Source organism: Oncorhynchus mykiss, chromosome 1, assembly GCF_013265735.2.
Source record: "Oncorhynchus mykiss isolate Arlee chromosome 1, USDA_OmykA_1.1, whole genome shotgun sequence".
In the NCBI taxonomy this organism is placed as follows: Eukaryota; Metazoa; Chordata; class Actinopteri; order Salmoniformes; family Salmonidae; genus Oncorhynchus; species Oncorhynchus mykiss.
The window spans coordinates 13,032,310-13,048,248 of record NC_048565.1 but is presented as its reverse complement, the minus strand read 5'-3'; the positions used below and the strand labels follow the sequence as shown (position 1 = coordinate 13,048,248).

At 42.8% G+C, this 15,939-nt stretch overlaps 1 protein-coding gene across 3 annotated transcripts; it reads right to left on the bottom strand.

Annotated features, from left to right (window-relative positions):
• Positions 1 to 324: 324 nt before the first annotated feature.
• btf3l4 (basic transcription factor 3-like 4) lies at positions 325 to 13,888 on the bottom strand. 3 transcript variants are annotated; one of them, XM_036944948.1, is made up of 6 exons: positions 13,772 to 13,888; positions 2,677 to 2,744; positions 1,529 to 1,642; positions 1,074 to 1,275; positions 783 to 842; positions 325 to 695 (listed from the first exon to the last, which is right to left on the bottom strand). In XM_036944948.1, the coding sequence occupies exons 2-6, from the start codon at positions 2,728 to 2,730 to the stop codon at positions 649 to 651; spliced, it is 477 nt and encodes a 158-aa protein (XP_036800843.1). In that variant the 5' UTR covers positions 2,731 to 2,744; positions 13,772 to 13,888; the 3' UTR covers positions 325 to 648. The 3 variants fall into 3 exon arrangements, with proteins under 3 accessions (XP_036800843.1, XP_021479838.1, XP_021479752.1); XM_021624163.2 differs by having other exon boundaries at positions 13,800 to 13,888; XM_021624077.2 differs by lacking the exon at positions 13,772 to 13,888 and adding an exon at positions 3,338 to 3,454.
• Between the last annotated feature and the right edge of the window lie 2,051 nt (positions 13,889 to 15,939).

Below are 15,939 nucleotides of genomic sequence, written 5' to 3'. Positions count from 1 at the left end.
AGTCTAAATCATAATACAAGTCATGTGTACATGAAACCTCAGAAAGAAAACATTTGTCTAAAAATACAACCACGAAAGGCCATTATCTTTGACCAGTGATATTATCATCCAAGTCAGTCTGATATCCACTGCACAGCCTGATGCTGGAGTTGAATGAATTACTTGAGTTGAAGGCAACACCTGAATTTAAATATATAGTGACAAAGAAAAGCTATGCATCTTGATACTACAATAATGAACCAGGGTGGCAGACATTGTGAAAATTGTAGTATCCAAAAACAAAATACCCCCATTCAACAGCTAGAAAGACCACAGCACCATGTACAAAATGTTAATCACCTTTATTTTGTTTCATAAACAAAAAAACTCTGAAGACTAGCTTTATTTAAAGACCACCGCAATCCTGATCGAGACTGACAATGTGGTGCAAAAGTACTGAACTGTTGACCAATGTGTTGGGAGTTTAAGTGCGCAAGCCAGTCTGATAAGGGCTGCATCCGTGGGCCATTTCAAAATACACAAGTCTCCGGCTGACGGGATAGTGCTTGAAATGATATGCCTTCATAGCTAAAAGTTAAAACACAGGAGAAGTCGCCTTTCTTAATTGCAATTCCAATCCTTGTTTCGGGTCTCGAGGGGGAAGATCAATCAGTTTGCCTCGTTCTTTGATGCTTCGTCAAAATTCTCCACCAGGTCTGAAGAGAAGAGGAAAACAAAGGATGTTTTTACAGGTTGAAATGATGTGAGGTTTCCTCTGAAGTCTTAAACAGAATCATCCTTACCTGGAACATCATCATCTTCTTCTTCAATATCTTCTGCTTTAGGGGCTTTGTTGTCGAGCACTGAAACAAAACAAGAAATTGTACACAATAAGCATCATGACGTTCTTTGGGTCTCAGGTTGCAGAATAATCCCCAGGGGTGTATTCATTAGTGCACACAGCAGAAAGCTATAGCAAAAGTTAAACAAAAACAAGAGTTTCTATTGGACAAATTCAGGTAGGTCCCTCCGTTTTTATTTACCCGTTTGGTTCCTCGTAAATACACCCTAGCCTACTGCATCTGCCAACCCACCTTGCCGAGGGAACTGCTCTGCCAGTTTACGCAGGCTGGTGAGGCTGTCGGCACCCAGCTGACTGAGGATGCCCGGGAGCATCTCTGTGAGCTGCTTGGTCTCGGCGTGGCCAGTGATAGCGAAGGTGTTGGCCGACAGAGATGCCTGCACTTTGGGGTTGTTGAAGTGGATCACCGTGCCGTCATCCTTGATCATGTTTACCTAGTGACAGAGCAGGTGGGGGTTTCGGTTACTTCAGATTCTTCTCCAAGTTTGGTGCCCAAAGTGACTGACATACAAGACTGTAGCCCATGCAAGAGTAATCAGAAGTGCAGTCGTTTCATTCAAATTAATCTATAAACTGGAGACAGGAGTCTCAAAGGAGGGAGGAAATATATATGAAACGCGCAATGCATGTGTTACAATACATTATCTACGAAATGCAAAGACGTGTGAAACGGTTGCTGTTGCTTACCTCTTCAATACCAGCAATGTTGTTGACAGCTAATTTCTTTAGCGAACTCTGAAGTTTTTTGTCATCGGCTGTTGCCGTTCTGTGTACGACCTTCTTCTTCCTACGTGCCGAGCCCTAAAAACAATACAGGGAGATGTAGGAACATACTTAGAGGTTAAACACAGCAGGGGTATATCCAGTCCTCTGAGACCTCCACCTGGTGATTTGTACCAGGCCTAAAGCCCCCCAAAATTAAGAGCAATATTTATTTTTATTTTAAAAAAGGTCCCTCTGGGCTTACAACGGCAACCAACTAAGACAGCCAACACAGTGGTTCTCAACAAGAACAGTGTTTGGACACTCCACGTGTCTATATTTCCTTCAATGGCACGTGCGTGCATCTCATGTTGTAGCCCTGGGGTATTCAAATCCGAGTCTGGAGGTCCCGAGTACTGCGTGTTTTCTGGTCTACCTCATAATGAATTGCACAACAGAACAATGTTCAATGTTTAATTTCACGAAAATGGGCTGCTGAACAACCATTTGGAGAAAGGAGTGATTATGGTGGCCCAGAAGGCGATTGTCTATGGAGTGCTGCACGAGTTTTAATATATTAAAAATGGGTACAGCCATAAAAAAGGCCACACCTCATCAACCAGGAACAAATATACCTCAAAGGCTGTTGAAGACTGTGCACAACATTTTGAGGAAATGTGTTGTTCAGTACAAACCGTCACGCAATGTAGCAAACGTTGAACACAACACACCCCTGGTGTCTCATGTCTAAATCAGTCCTTCATTACAGCGGGAGAATTAAAACATCATGTGCCACTGAGTCGAGGTTCAGACTTGAATTTGCCTGGTGAAGCCCATAGTCCCTAAATCAGGGGTGTGTTCAGTTCATTCAACGTTTATGTTGCGTGACTGTTTATACTGAATGATACCTTTCACCAAAACGGTGCACATGTCCCTCAATAGTCTCAGTGGTACATATGCTACTGTTCAGTGGGTGTGGCCAGATCAATATGGGTGTGAGAGCATTTGAAAGAACACTCCTGCCTCCATAATCACATTCTTCAATTTGTCGTTCAGAACTGCACCGTTTTTGTTGAAATTACGACTGCACACCAAGGGAAGTAACCATCACTAAAGATTGAGAATTATCTTACCTTTCCTCCTATCCGGACCTGGGCTTGAAGTTTCGCTAATTTTTCTTGGTTCATGTTACTAACGTTTCCTGGGAAAATGAGAGGGGCTATGAGTTAGAGTAAAACATGACAATTTATCTGTTTTCAATTGGAGGCAGTCAATATGGGTTGGGAATTTATCAATCATCAAATATCAGTAAAACAATGTGTTCCATAGATGACCAGTGTCAGATAACCTCTCCACTCAGGTTACAACCCCATACGGCTGCTGCTAACTAGGATAGCTAATTTACTATGTTTAGTAATGAGCCCTTTATCTAGTTAGCTAACCACATTTAACATGGGGGGGGGTGTAACTAACTACGGTGAACAGTAAGTAGCGAACACAAGAACATGCAATTTGAAAACTAGTTTAATCCACGTGCGACACCTTTCACAAAATATGGTGTCTGTCGCCGACGTAATATAAACACATTTCCAGATATAACTAACATTAGCTAGCCAGGCTAACGTTAACCAGACAGGCTGGCTAGCAAGCTAATTTAGTGGACTTGCTGGGTATCACACGAAGTGTCAACGCCTCTTTTCGCCTAAAATACTTCGTTCCCGGTCAACTATCAAACACACATGTAATTGTAGACCACGAAACCTCTCGTATTTACGTAAACACGATATACCATACCTGATCCGAAGATATCCGAGGAAGCATGCGACAGCGAAAGATGGAGGATGACTATGAGCGATAAATGACGTAACTCACCATATGACTAATATCTTCTTCCGTGGTATCATAAAACCTTTACGAATCCCCCTACCGCACAGGAGTAGTATAAAGGGGACTGTCTGAGACAACATTTTGATAAGATTTCTTAGTTTAAATGCAATTAAACAGAACCATTCTAAGTCTCTGTATAAACAATATCCCTCATCACCTATCCCATCACTGGAAATTAATTTGAATTAAATCACTTTTATCACCTGCCAGCATAGCCTATAACCAAGACATCATCAAGGACCCCACACACCCCAGCCATGAGCTGTTTACTTCCTTACTGTCGGCAGATGGTATCAGAACTAACGTTCCAATAGCAACAGGCTCAGAGACAGTTTCAATTTACAAGCCATCAGACTGCTGGACACTTGAACTAGACTGACCACCTGCACTGACTCTCTCTCTCTCTCTCTCTCCACACACACACACACACACACACACACACTGTGCTGCTACCAGACTTATTTACTATTGCACAATTTAAACACTTGTGACCCAATGATACATATGTAAATATTGTGCTTTCCTCTATTCTACTTATGCTAAAATGTCTATTCTATTGAGCATTTTATTATATTTACCTATTCTTATTTTTAAATGTCTTCTTCTTATTGTTGTTGCATTGTCAAGAAGGAAACTGCAAGTAAGCATTTTGTTGGATGGTGTATACCACGTGTATCCTCTACATATGACCAATAAAACTTTAAACTTGCTACACACCAGCGGTAATCAGTCTGGCAGACTGGTTAGTATGGGCTCCCGAGTGGCGCAGTGGTCTAAGGCACTGCATCTCAGTGATAGAGGTGTCACTACAGACCCTGGTTTGATTTCAGGCTGTATCACAATCTGCTGTGATTGTGAGTCCCATAGGGGGGTGCACAATTGGCCCAGTGTTGTCTGGGTTAGGCTGTCATTGAAAATAAGAATTTGATCTAAACGGACTTGCCTAGTTAAACATAAAAATTCAGAGGCTACATAGCCTAGAGTTAGTGCTGTCTGGAATCCTTGGAATGTCCCTACTCTAACCTTAATTCCTACTCTTTACCATAATAACCCTTACCTTTAACCGTTTTAATTTTCAACTTCATTGGGGTGACGAAATCCGAGTAAGGGTTGCCTTCCAGAGAGACATCAGAGATTGTAACATTCTCTGTTTCACGGACACATGGCTCATTCGGGATACGTTATCAAAGTCGATACAGCCACCTGGTTTCTTCACTCATCGCACCGACAGAAACAAACATCTCTCTGGTAAGAAGGGTAGGAGTGTATGCCTTATGATTAACGAGTCATGGTGTAATCATAACAACACACAAGTCCTTCTGTTCACCTGACCTAGAATTTCTTACAATCAAATGCCGACCGCATTATCTACCAAAGGACATTCTCTTCGATTATAATCACAGTCGTGTTAACCGCTCCCCCCCAAGCAGACACCTCGACGGCCCTGAAATAACTTCAATGGACTCTATGTAAACTGGAAACCACATATCCTGAGGCTGCATTTATTGTAGCTGGGGATTTTAACAAGGCTAATCTGAAAACAAGGCTCCCTAAATTTTATTTGCATGTCGACCTGGGCTGGAAAATTTCTGGATCCTTGTTACTCTAACTTCCGCGACGCATACAAAGCCCTCCCTCACCCTCCTTTCGGGAAATCTGACCACGAGTCCATTTTGTTGCTCCCAGCCTATAGACAGAAACTAAAACAGGAAACGCCCGTGCTCAGGTCTGCTCAACGCTGGTCCGACCAATCTGATTCCACGCATCAAGATTGCTTAGATCACGTGGACTGGGATATGTTCCGGATAGTGGCGGACAATAACATTGATGTAGACATTGATTCGGTGAGCGAGTTTATTAGCATGTGCATCGGTGATGTTGTACCCATGGAGACAATTAAAACCTTCCCTGACCAGAAACCGTGGATTGATGGCAGCATTCGCACAAAACTGAGAGCGCAAACCACTGCTTTTACATGACCAAATACAAACAGTGTAGCTATTCCCTCCACAAGGCAATGAAACAAGCTAAGCATCAGTATAGAGACAAAGTAGAGTCGCAATTCAACGGCCCAGGCACGAGGTATGTGGCAGGGTCTACAGTCAATCACGGACTACAAAAAGAAAATCAGCCCCGTCGTGGACCCCGATATCTTGCTCCCAGACAAACTAAACAACTTCTTTGCTCGCTTTGAGGACAATACAGTGCCACCGACACGGCCCGCTACAAAAACCTGCAGACTCTCCTTCACCACAGCCAACGTGAGTAAACATTTAAAAGTCTTAACCTTCGCACGGCTGCCGGCCTAGACGGCATCCCTAGCTGCGTCCTCAGAGCATGCACAGACCAGCTGGCTGGTGTGTTTACGAACATTTTCCCAGTTTGATGTTTCCATATTCTTCAAGAGGGCCACCATTGTTCCTGTTCCCAAGAAAGCTAAGGTAACTGAGCTAAATGACTATCACTTCCATCCTCATGAAGTGCTTTGAGACTAGTCAAAGGATCATATCACCTCCAACCTACCTAACACCCTAGTCCCACTCCAATTTGCTTACCGCCCCAATAGGTTCACAGACGATGCAAATCACACTGCTCTAACCCATCTGGAAAGGAGGAATACCTATGTAAGAATGCTGTTCATTGACTACAGCTCAGCATTTAACACCATAGTACCCTCCAAACTCGTCATTAAGCTCGAGACCCTGGGTCTCAACCCCGCCCTGTGCAACTGGGTCCTGGACTTTGATGGGACGCCCCCAGGTGGTGAGGGTAGGAAACAACATCTCCACCCCGCTAATCCTCAACACTGGGGCCCCACAATGGTGCATCTGCTGTACTCCCTGTTCACCCACGACTGTGTGGCCATGCACGCCTCCAATTCCATCATCAAGTTTGCAGACGACACTACAGTGGTAGGCTTGATTACCAACAATGACGAGTCGGCCTACAGGGAGGAGGTAAGGGCCCTCGGAGTGTGGTGTCAGGAAAATAACCTCACTCTCAACGTCAACATAAAGGAGATGATTGTGGACTTTAGGAAACAGCAGAGGGATCACCCCCCTATCCAAATCGATCGGACAGTAGTGGAGAAGGTGGAAAGTTTTAAGTTCGTTGGCGTTCACATCACAGACAAACTGAAATGGTCCACCCACACAGACAGCGTGGTGAAGGCGAAACAACGCCTCTTCAACCTCAGGAGGCAGAAGAAATTTGGCTTGTCACCAAAAACACTCAAACTTTTACAGATGCACAATCGAGAGCATCCTGTCGGGCTGCATCACCTCCTGGTAAGGCAACTGCTCCGCCCACAACCGTAAGGCTCTCCAGAGAGTAGTGAGGTCTGCACAACGCACCACTGGGGCCAAACTACCTGCCCTCCAGGACACCTACACCACCAGATGGCACAGGAAGGCCAAAAAGATAATCAAGGACAACAACCACCTGAGCCACTGCCTGTTCACCCCACTATCATCGAGAAGGCGAGGTCAGTACAGGTGCATTAAAGCTGGGACCGAGAGACTGAAAAACAGCTTCTATCTCAAGGCCATCAGACTGTTAAACAGCCATCACTAACATTGAGTGGCTGCTGCCAACAAACTGGCTCAAATTTCTAGTCACTTTAATAATTAAAAATTGTATGTAGTAAATGTAAATTGTATGTAGTATCACTAGTCACTTTAAACAATGCCACAATATAATGTTTACATACCCTACATTACTCATTTCATATGTATATACACTGAACTCTATACCATCTACTGCATCTTGTCTATGCCGTTCGGTTATCGCTCATCCATATATTTATATGTACATATTCTTATTCATTCCTTCCTTTACACTTGTGTGTATAACGGACGTGCTACCTGTCCCGGACCTGCTGTTTTCAACTCTCGAGACAGCAGGAGCGGTAGAGATACTCTTAATGACCGGCTAACTGACATTTACTCCTGAGGTGCTGACTTGCTGCACCCTCGACAACTACTGTTATTTGACCATGCTGGTCATTTATGAACATTTGAACATCTTGGCCATGTTCTGTTATAATCTCCACCCGGCACAGCCAGAAGAGTACTGGCCACCCCTCATAGCCTGGTTCCTCTCTATGTTTTGGCCTTTCTAGGGAGTTTTTCCTAGCCACCGTGCTTCTACACCTGCATTGCTTGCTGCTTGGGGTTTTAGGCTGGGTTTCTGTACAGCACTTTGAGATATCAGCTGATGTACGAAGGGCTATATAAATAAATTTGATACAAGTTAGTTGTGAAATTGCTAGATATTACTGCATGGTCGGAACTAGAAACACCATCATTTCGCTGCACTCACATTAACATCTGCTGACCATGTGTATGTGACCCAAAAAATTTGATGATCACCCATTTGACCTATGACCAAAGTCAAATAACTGACCATATGAAAACAGGAAAGTTGGATAAACACATTTAGATTGTATTTACTGCAAAAAGTAAAATGTTGAAGTATAAACATTCTGCACCTTATGGCAAAAAAATATACACTTGCAGGTTATTACAATACAACATTCAAAATACAAAAACGTAACAAAACCATTACAGTAAGAATGTAGTTTGAGATTTCTAACTGTTTCCATCAAACAGGAAAACAAGAAGGTTGTAGAAATTGATTTAGATTGTAGATACAGCACTTTGCATTACCCATATAGGTATTTAATACCATACAAAATACAGAGTGCATTATCTGCATTTTAGGGGGCATAGGTCAAATCAGTGTTCATGGTTGATATGCATAAAGTATTACTCAATAATTGCATTTTCACTTATCTACCGAACACATTTGGCTGGCTAGTAAAAACATCTTTCAAGCCATTTCAGTTTCGCTGATGGCGTGGTTACGGAGTTTTGCCTTTGTAGGGCAGCATAGCCTAGGGCAGGGGTGTCAAACATATGCAAGGGGGTCCGATCCGACGGTGGTTTGAGTAAAACAATACATTTTGTACAATTGAAAAACAAACTTGATATTTAAAATGACTTAAACCAAATTGGGAAAAAAAATAAAAAAATCCAGAAAACCGTCAGACAAAAAGTACTCACTTAGGACAGAGACACATGAATCCTAAATGTGTTAATTTTTAATCTGCCAACCATCTGCCAGACACATCAGCAGCAGTGAAACAGAGCAATTCATTTTACCAGAGGAACACCTGCTGAGGCGATATTTCAATCACTCACTGACTGAGCTGTAAAACAATCAATTGGCCTTGTCATTATGCACTTGCTTTGAGGGCTGTGAGGGACTCTAGAGCTACAGATGTCTTTAGTTCTGAGCAGCTGGGTTTATAAGCCATAACTGTCTCAGAGAAGACGCAAGAAGACAACATTGACATCCTAGTGCTGATTGCAGAGTTCATCCTTTCAAGGTTAGGTAGTAAGGTACTAATAGGTTGGCTAGAAGCAATCAATAGGTGTCCGTCAGGTGTCCATCTGGGTCCAGCCATTAAGTGTTTGTCACTGTCAATGATGACTAACATGCCAGTGTCTTGTACTTCTCATGAATGTACAGCACAATATTGTGTCTGGTAGGCCTCTGACATTTCCATCCAAGTAGAAGCAGTCTGGCTTACTGCTGATGGAGGTGCCGTTGGTCTACTTCCAGTGGTTGAGAGGGTTGGGGTTGGACTTGGTGCACCAGCAGGAAGAGCTTCTTGAGGATGGCCTTCCTCAGGAGGATGGCCTTCCTCAGGAGGATGTAGACCCAGGGGTCCAGAAACGCACACTCGCCCTGGACCTGGGTGCTCAGTATGATGACGTTAACCTAGCAGAACATAGGACATTATGTGAGACTGAATGTAATTACTTGAAGGGAACCGTTAAAAGCGTTGTTCTAAGTGTTTAGTTCAATACATTACAGTATACCCAGCTCCCTTGAATCAAGGGAAAATGACAAGGGATTTGCTTTCGCAGTGCATTACATTCTCAGCTTAAACTTCCACATATGACATTTGAGTCATTTAGCAGACACTTATCCAGAGCGACTTCCAGTTCGTGCAGTCATCTTTAGAAAGCTAGTTGGGACAACCACATCTAAGTCACTAGCTTGGTTTTCATACAATTGGCAAAAGACTTTTGCAAATATTTTTAAAAAAAATCTGCATAAAGTAAATATGCACATTTTCCTGCCAGTGGTGTGTTTCCACCACACGGACTTGTTGCAGATAAAAAGCTGTGCGTAATGACAGTGCACACAAAATGTACTTTTTTTTGTTGCATAAGTTCTTATGTCCCGACTAAAAATCTAAAGTTCAATGTGTTTTCATTGCATGTTCAACTCTACTGATAGTTGTCACAAAAACTGTTGCTTTAAATATCAAAATGTGCCTAATCTAGTCTTGGCACATGTGCTCTAGCCAACAGCTGGCAGATTGTGTGGGTTGTTGTGCGGGTAGGCAAGTCTACATGATGATATTATTATGGATGAGAGTGAGAATATTTGTCATACGGCAGTCAAGCATCGATCATCATGTGACCAGAATAAAACCCTCAATATTTTTTGGAAAGTATCATCAAGATAATGTGCAGTTTTATCACCACCCTAGGAAATTAATCATGAAATTATTTATCTGTAGCCTAAAACTGTATGGAGCCCGAATTGTAGTGGGAGGACCACACACACCATATCACTTTACGAAAGGCATGTTTTTTGTTGTTGACTATTCGAAGAGGTAGGATTTCAGATTTTTTTCAGAAGATGGGAAGGGACTCTGCTATCCTACCTTCAAGGGGAAGCTGGTTCCACCATTCAGTTGCCAGAACAGAAAAGAGCTTTGACTGGGCTGAGCTGTAGCTGCCCTCCCGTAGAGGTGAAAGGACCAAGAGACCAGAGGTGGCAGAATGGAGTACTAGGGTTGGGGTGTAGGGTTTGATCATTGCCTGAAGGTAGGAAGGGGCAGCTTCTCTTGCTGCTCTGTAGGCAAGAAACTATGGTATTGTAGTGGATGCAAGCGTCAACTGAAAGCCAGTGGAGTGTGCTGAGGAGTGGGTTGCCATGGGAGAACGTGGGAAGGTTGAACTGCAGTATTCTGGATAAGCTGCAGGAGTTTGATGGCAAGCGGGGTGCCCAACCAACATCAACTTGCAGTAGGTCAGACAGGAGATGACAAGTGCCTGGATTAGGACCTGCGCCGCTTCCTGTGTGAGGTAGGGTTGTACTCCACGGATATTGTAGAGCATGAACTTGCAGGAGCAAGTCCCTGCTTTGATGTCACTCCAAGGTTATTTTCATTCTGGGAGGGGGACATCATGGAGTCTTTAACCTTGATGGAGAGTCCTTGAAGAAGGCAGGGTCTTCCCCGAGAAGAAGAGCAGCTCCGTCTGGTCGAGATTGAGCTGATGGGCTGACATCCAAGCTGAGATATCTGCCAGGTGCGCAGAATTGTGTCACCACCTAGGTGTCAGAAGGGGGGGGGGGGGGGGGGGGGGGGGAGTGGTTGAGTGTCATTCGCATAGCAATGATAGGAGAGACCATGTGAGGATATGACGTAGCTGAGTGACTTGGTGTAGAAAGAGAAGAGGTTTACTACCTGGTAGGAGTGGCCTGCCAGTGTAACGGATGTGAAACGGCTAGCTTAGTTAGCGTGGGCGCTAAATAGCGTTTCAATCAGTGACGTCACTTGCTCTGAGACCTTGAAGTAGTAGTTCCCCTTGCTCTGCAAGGGCCGCGGCTTTTGTGGCGCGATGGGTAACGATGCTTCGAGGGTGACTGTTGATGTGTGCAGAAGGTTCCTAGTTCGCGCCCGGGTATGGGCGAGGGGACGGTTTAAATTTGTACTGTTACACCAGGTAGTACAAAATCCAAGAGTGTGCAGAGCCTGAGATGCCAGCGCCCAGCGGTGAGAGGAGGATCTGATGGTCCATGATGTCAAAGGCAGTGGATAGATATTGGAGAATACACAGGAGAGAGAGTCCAAGCAGGTCATCCGTGATACAAGTCCGTATTCGACGTCCATCCATGTCTGAGGATGTCGGAAGATGATGTGGAAACCGGCCACAAGGGGCAGCAGTGAACACTTACTTTCAAGTAGGTTTTGCTAAAGCATTGTGGGCGGGGAAGGTGGATGGGCGTAAGCGTCGGCTTCTTATTCCAAAGGTTACATGTTCGAATCCAGCGATAGAGAAAGTTGTTTATATTTTTGTTTTCAGCCTTTAATAGTTAATGCCTAAACTTAACCTTAAATACTTTGAAATTTGGAACAACGTCAAAATGTAGAGTTTGATTAACATGGATGAACATTAATTTTGATGTGAGACTGAGTTTGTACAGTCAGCTTTGGCAGTGCGGAGAGCCTCCATGACACAGAGAAAAGCAGTCTCGGTGGAGTGACCTGTCTTGAAGCCTGACTGGTTTGGGCCAATAGGCGGAGTGAATGAGGAGCGAATGTTGCCTTTTTCTTCAGCCGATTAGGGAGGGTTTTAAGGTTAACACACACCGTCTATGGTCAAACTATTTCTACCATGCATTGAAACACGATCTGACGTCACCTTCCATGAAAAAAAAAAGCACAGATCATAAAAGTTCATACCAATTCTGTTTCAGGAAACTAGACAAACATTGACTACATGTCGCATTATGACATTAACCTTTTCTTTATACCCTCTAAGACAAAATGTAAAAAAATATATAAATGTTACCGCTAAAAACTATTTTCTAAATGAATCCATACTCCCTTATTCTATTGGTGACCTCTAGGATGGTTATCAGATCATGAAGATAGCCGTACACATATCACATTCCTTTTGAAGTTGCTGTTATCCCTTATGAACATATATTTTCCTTTCTATGTGCAGCCTGAACACAGTACCACTGTATAAGTACCCCAAGACCAGGACCTCAGGGAACTGGTCATTTTCCACTTTCAAATACGTCATTAATAAAAAAAACACATTGAATCAAAAAATAAATTCTAATAACTAATCAACTTAGAATTACAACTCTTTATACCTCCCCATGGAAAATAATAATAGTCTCCCAAAGTGATGCTACAATTTGGATAGAGAATGGTGATTTACAACTTCACTCTGCTTACACTCCTACTAAAGACTATAATACCCTAGTATTACAATTCTAACAGAGCTACACACATCTTCATATTATCTTCTTATGATTCTCAAACATTTCCCACACACACACACACACACAATTTCAGAGTGGAACACTTTAGCCATTATCTTAAAACATACCAATTATTCTATCACTGAGTGAGGGAGAAAATAAAACCACTTAGGAGAAATTAGTAGCTCTGTGCTACCGTCGCAATGACCAGATGCTCTTGGAATATGAGAGAACACATAATCAGATGGAGAGCAGCAGTGTCTCCAACAGGGCCAAAAAGTCTAGGGATTGAAGGGTAGCATAGGCCGAGTTCATCTCAGCCTTCCAAATGCTGCCGGACACCAGGAGTTCCACATGGGTTGTGGGTGAAGGGTACACTAAATTACACTGAACAAAAATATTTTTAAAAAAATGCAGGAGGTAAAGTGTTGGTCCTTTTCCATGAGCTGAAATAAATGATCCCCAAAAAATTCCATATGCACAAAAGCTTATTTCTCTCAAATTGTGCACAAATTTGTTTACGTCCCTGTTAGTGAGCATTTCTCCTTTATCATGATAATCCATCCACCTGACAGATATGACCTATCAAGAAGCATATTAAACAGCATGATCATTACACAGGTGCACCTTGTACTGGGAACAATAAAAGGCCACTCAAATGTGCAGTTGTCAGACAAAACAATGCCGCAAATGTCTCAAGTTGAGGGAGCGTGCAATTGGCATGCTGACTGCAGGAATGTCCACCACAGCTCTTGCCAGAGATTTGAACATTAATTTCTCTTCCATAAGCTATCACCTACGTCGTTTTAGAGATTTTGCAGTACGGCCAACCGGCCTCACAATCGCAGACCACGTGTATGGCTTTGTGTGGGCGAGTGGTTTACTGATGTCAACGTTGTGAACAGAGTAACCCACGATGGCGGTGGGGTTTTGGTATGGGCAGGCATAAGCTATGGACAACTAACAGAATTGCATTTTATCAATGGCAGTTTGAATGCACAGGAATACTGTGACGAGATCCTGAGGCCCATTTGTTTTTAAAGCTATCTGTATTCCCAGTCATGTGAAATAGATTAGGGCTCAATGAATTGATTTCAATTGACTGATTTCCTCATATGAACTGTAACTCAGTAAAATCTTTGAAAATGTTGCATTTATATTTTTGTTCACTAGAGAAGGGATACAGGCCAAGGTATAGAAAACACAGACATAGTTGACAAAGCTACAAAAGAGAAAAATGACAAAAAAATCTAGGTAAAATACTCAAGTGAGAGAGTGGTGTGAATGAAACCTTATCTTTCCGTCCTCGAACAACTCCACGGAATCGTCTTTGTTTCAGCGATGAGACTGCAGCTAACACGACTGCCGCTGAGAAAACAGGGGAGACTGAAGTACTAACACTAATTTCTAATTGCCTAGAAGAGGTAAAGAGCACACCTCCTGGTACTAATTGCTGATTGCCTAGGAGAGGAGAAACCACTCCCTCTCCAATACAGCCACTGATTGCCAAAACGACAACAGTCATAAATTCCTGCCCGTAATCCTGGTTGATGTGTCAACAGTCTGCTGCAAATGATGTGCAGTCAGCAGTTCACACACAAAGTAGACTACTGGGAAGACAGACAGCTCTTAATTAAAGCCTTTTACAGCAGTGGGCTAAATCAGGGTCATGCAGAGTGCTTCTTGGGAGTCTTAAACAAATCTACTTTGAAGCAAAAGTATACACCTCACACACATGGTTATGGGCTTATAAAAAAAGAAGACACCTGTATCATACCAGATCTAGAGTTGTAATGTATTACATTTTGAGTTTGCATCCCAATATTACACTTTATTTACATCACAGAAGACTGAAATATAACAACATTGTTTGACATAGAAACACCAGATTTTTGGTGGATTTTTAAAAATAACATTTATTAATTATTATTATGATATTATGAAAAATATTAATAACATCCCACCCATGAGGCCACTAGAGGGAGATTTGGTCCATTGACTGCAGGAATGGGTTTGAAGTAGATGGCCCTAGCTGGTAAAAAGACAGTACTATACAACAACAGATTAAAAAATATATATACAGTCCATTCAGAAAGTATTCAGACCCCTTGACTTTTCCCACATTTAGTTACGTAACAGCCTTATTCTAAAATTGATTACATTGTTGTTGTTTTTTGCCCTCATCAATCTACACACACAACCCTATAATGACAAAGCAAAAAACATTTACAAATGTATATATAAAAATCTGAAATACCACATTTATATAAGTATTCAGACCTTTACCTCAGTACTTTGTTGAAGCATCTTTGAAAGCAATCTCTAGTCTTCTTGGATATGATGCTACAAGCTTGACACAACTGTATTTGGGGAGTTTCTCCCATTGTTCTCCACAGATCCTCTCAAGCTCTGTCAGGTTGAATGAGGAGCGTCGCTGCACAGCTATTTTCAGGTCTTTCCAGAGATGTTCCATCGGGTTCAAGTTCTGGCTCTGGCTGGGCAACTCAAGGACATTCATAGACCCCTGAAGCCACTCCTGCGTTGTCTTGGCTGTGTGCTTAGGGTCGTTGTCCTGTTGGAAGGTGAACCTTCGCCCCAATATGAGGTACAGAGAGGTGCAACTGGAGGTTATGCACTATGAACTTAGCAACATTTTAATTTTATTCAGAGCTTCTTTTGAGACTCTTTTTTTCAAAACAGCCAAACCCTTTGGGAAATGAGGTGAACTTTGCATAAAACTTCCAGATAACACTTTCCCTAGGTTGGGGATCCAGTTAGCTAGCAAGGTAGCTAGCTACGACCGCAATTAGGATACTGACATCATGAACATGCACAGACAGGGCTCTACCTGTGCAGAGCACATGCCCCTTTGCCCTTCCAGTCTCCAAAGTGCCCTTTTCAGTGGTTTTATAATTTCCCCCAATTTTGTATTTTTTTTTGTATAAAATGTTTGCCATTGCTGTTCTGAACCCACTGTCCGCAAGTTGTCGATAAAGTGTAATCTATTCTTCAGATCCAAAAAGCTGCGCGTCTTGATTGTTGACCAGTGACCAGTCATCAGCATTGAAGAGCAAAGGCGGCCCTCATTTCCAGATTAGCGACCAGAAAGAACTTGTTTAATTTCCTCCAGTTTTGCAGAAACAGAGTAGGCCTACATTCATCATCCATATAAAATTTAGTTTTGCAATCTACTAACTCATCTTTTCCAGAACAATAGGCTACCTGGTGATTTGATTGATCAGAGATTTTCTAGTTTGGGTGGCTACTGGCTATATGTCTGAAGATAAACAGCTGCCTTCAATATTATGGGATTAAGACCTAACATTCTGGAAAATTTCTTACGAAGAACAGGGCTATCCGGCGGGCAAGGAATCCTCTGCAAGCAAGCTGCAGATAGCAGTGGAGTCTGCTGAGGAGAGGACGGCTCATAA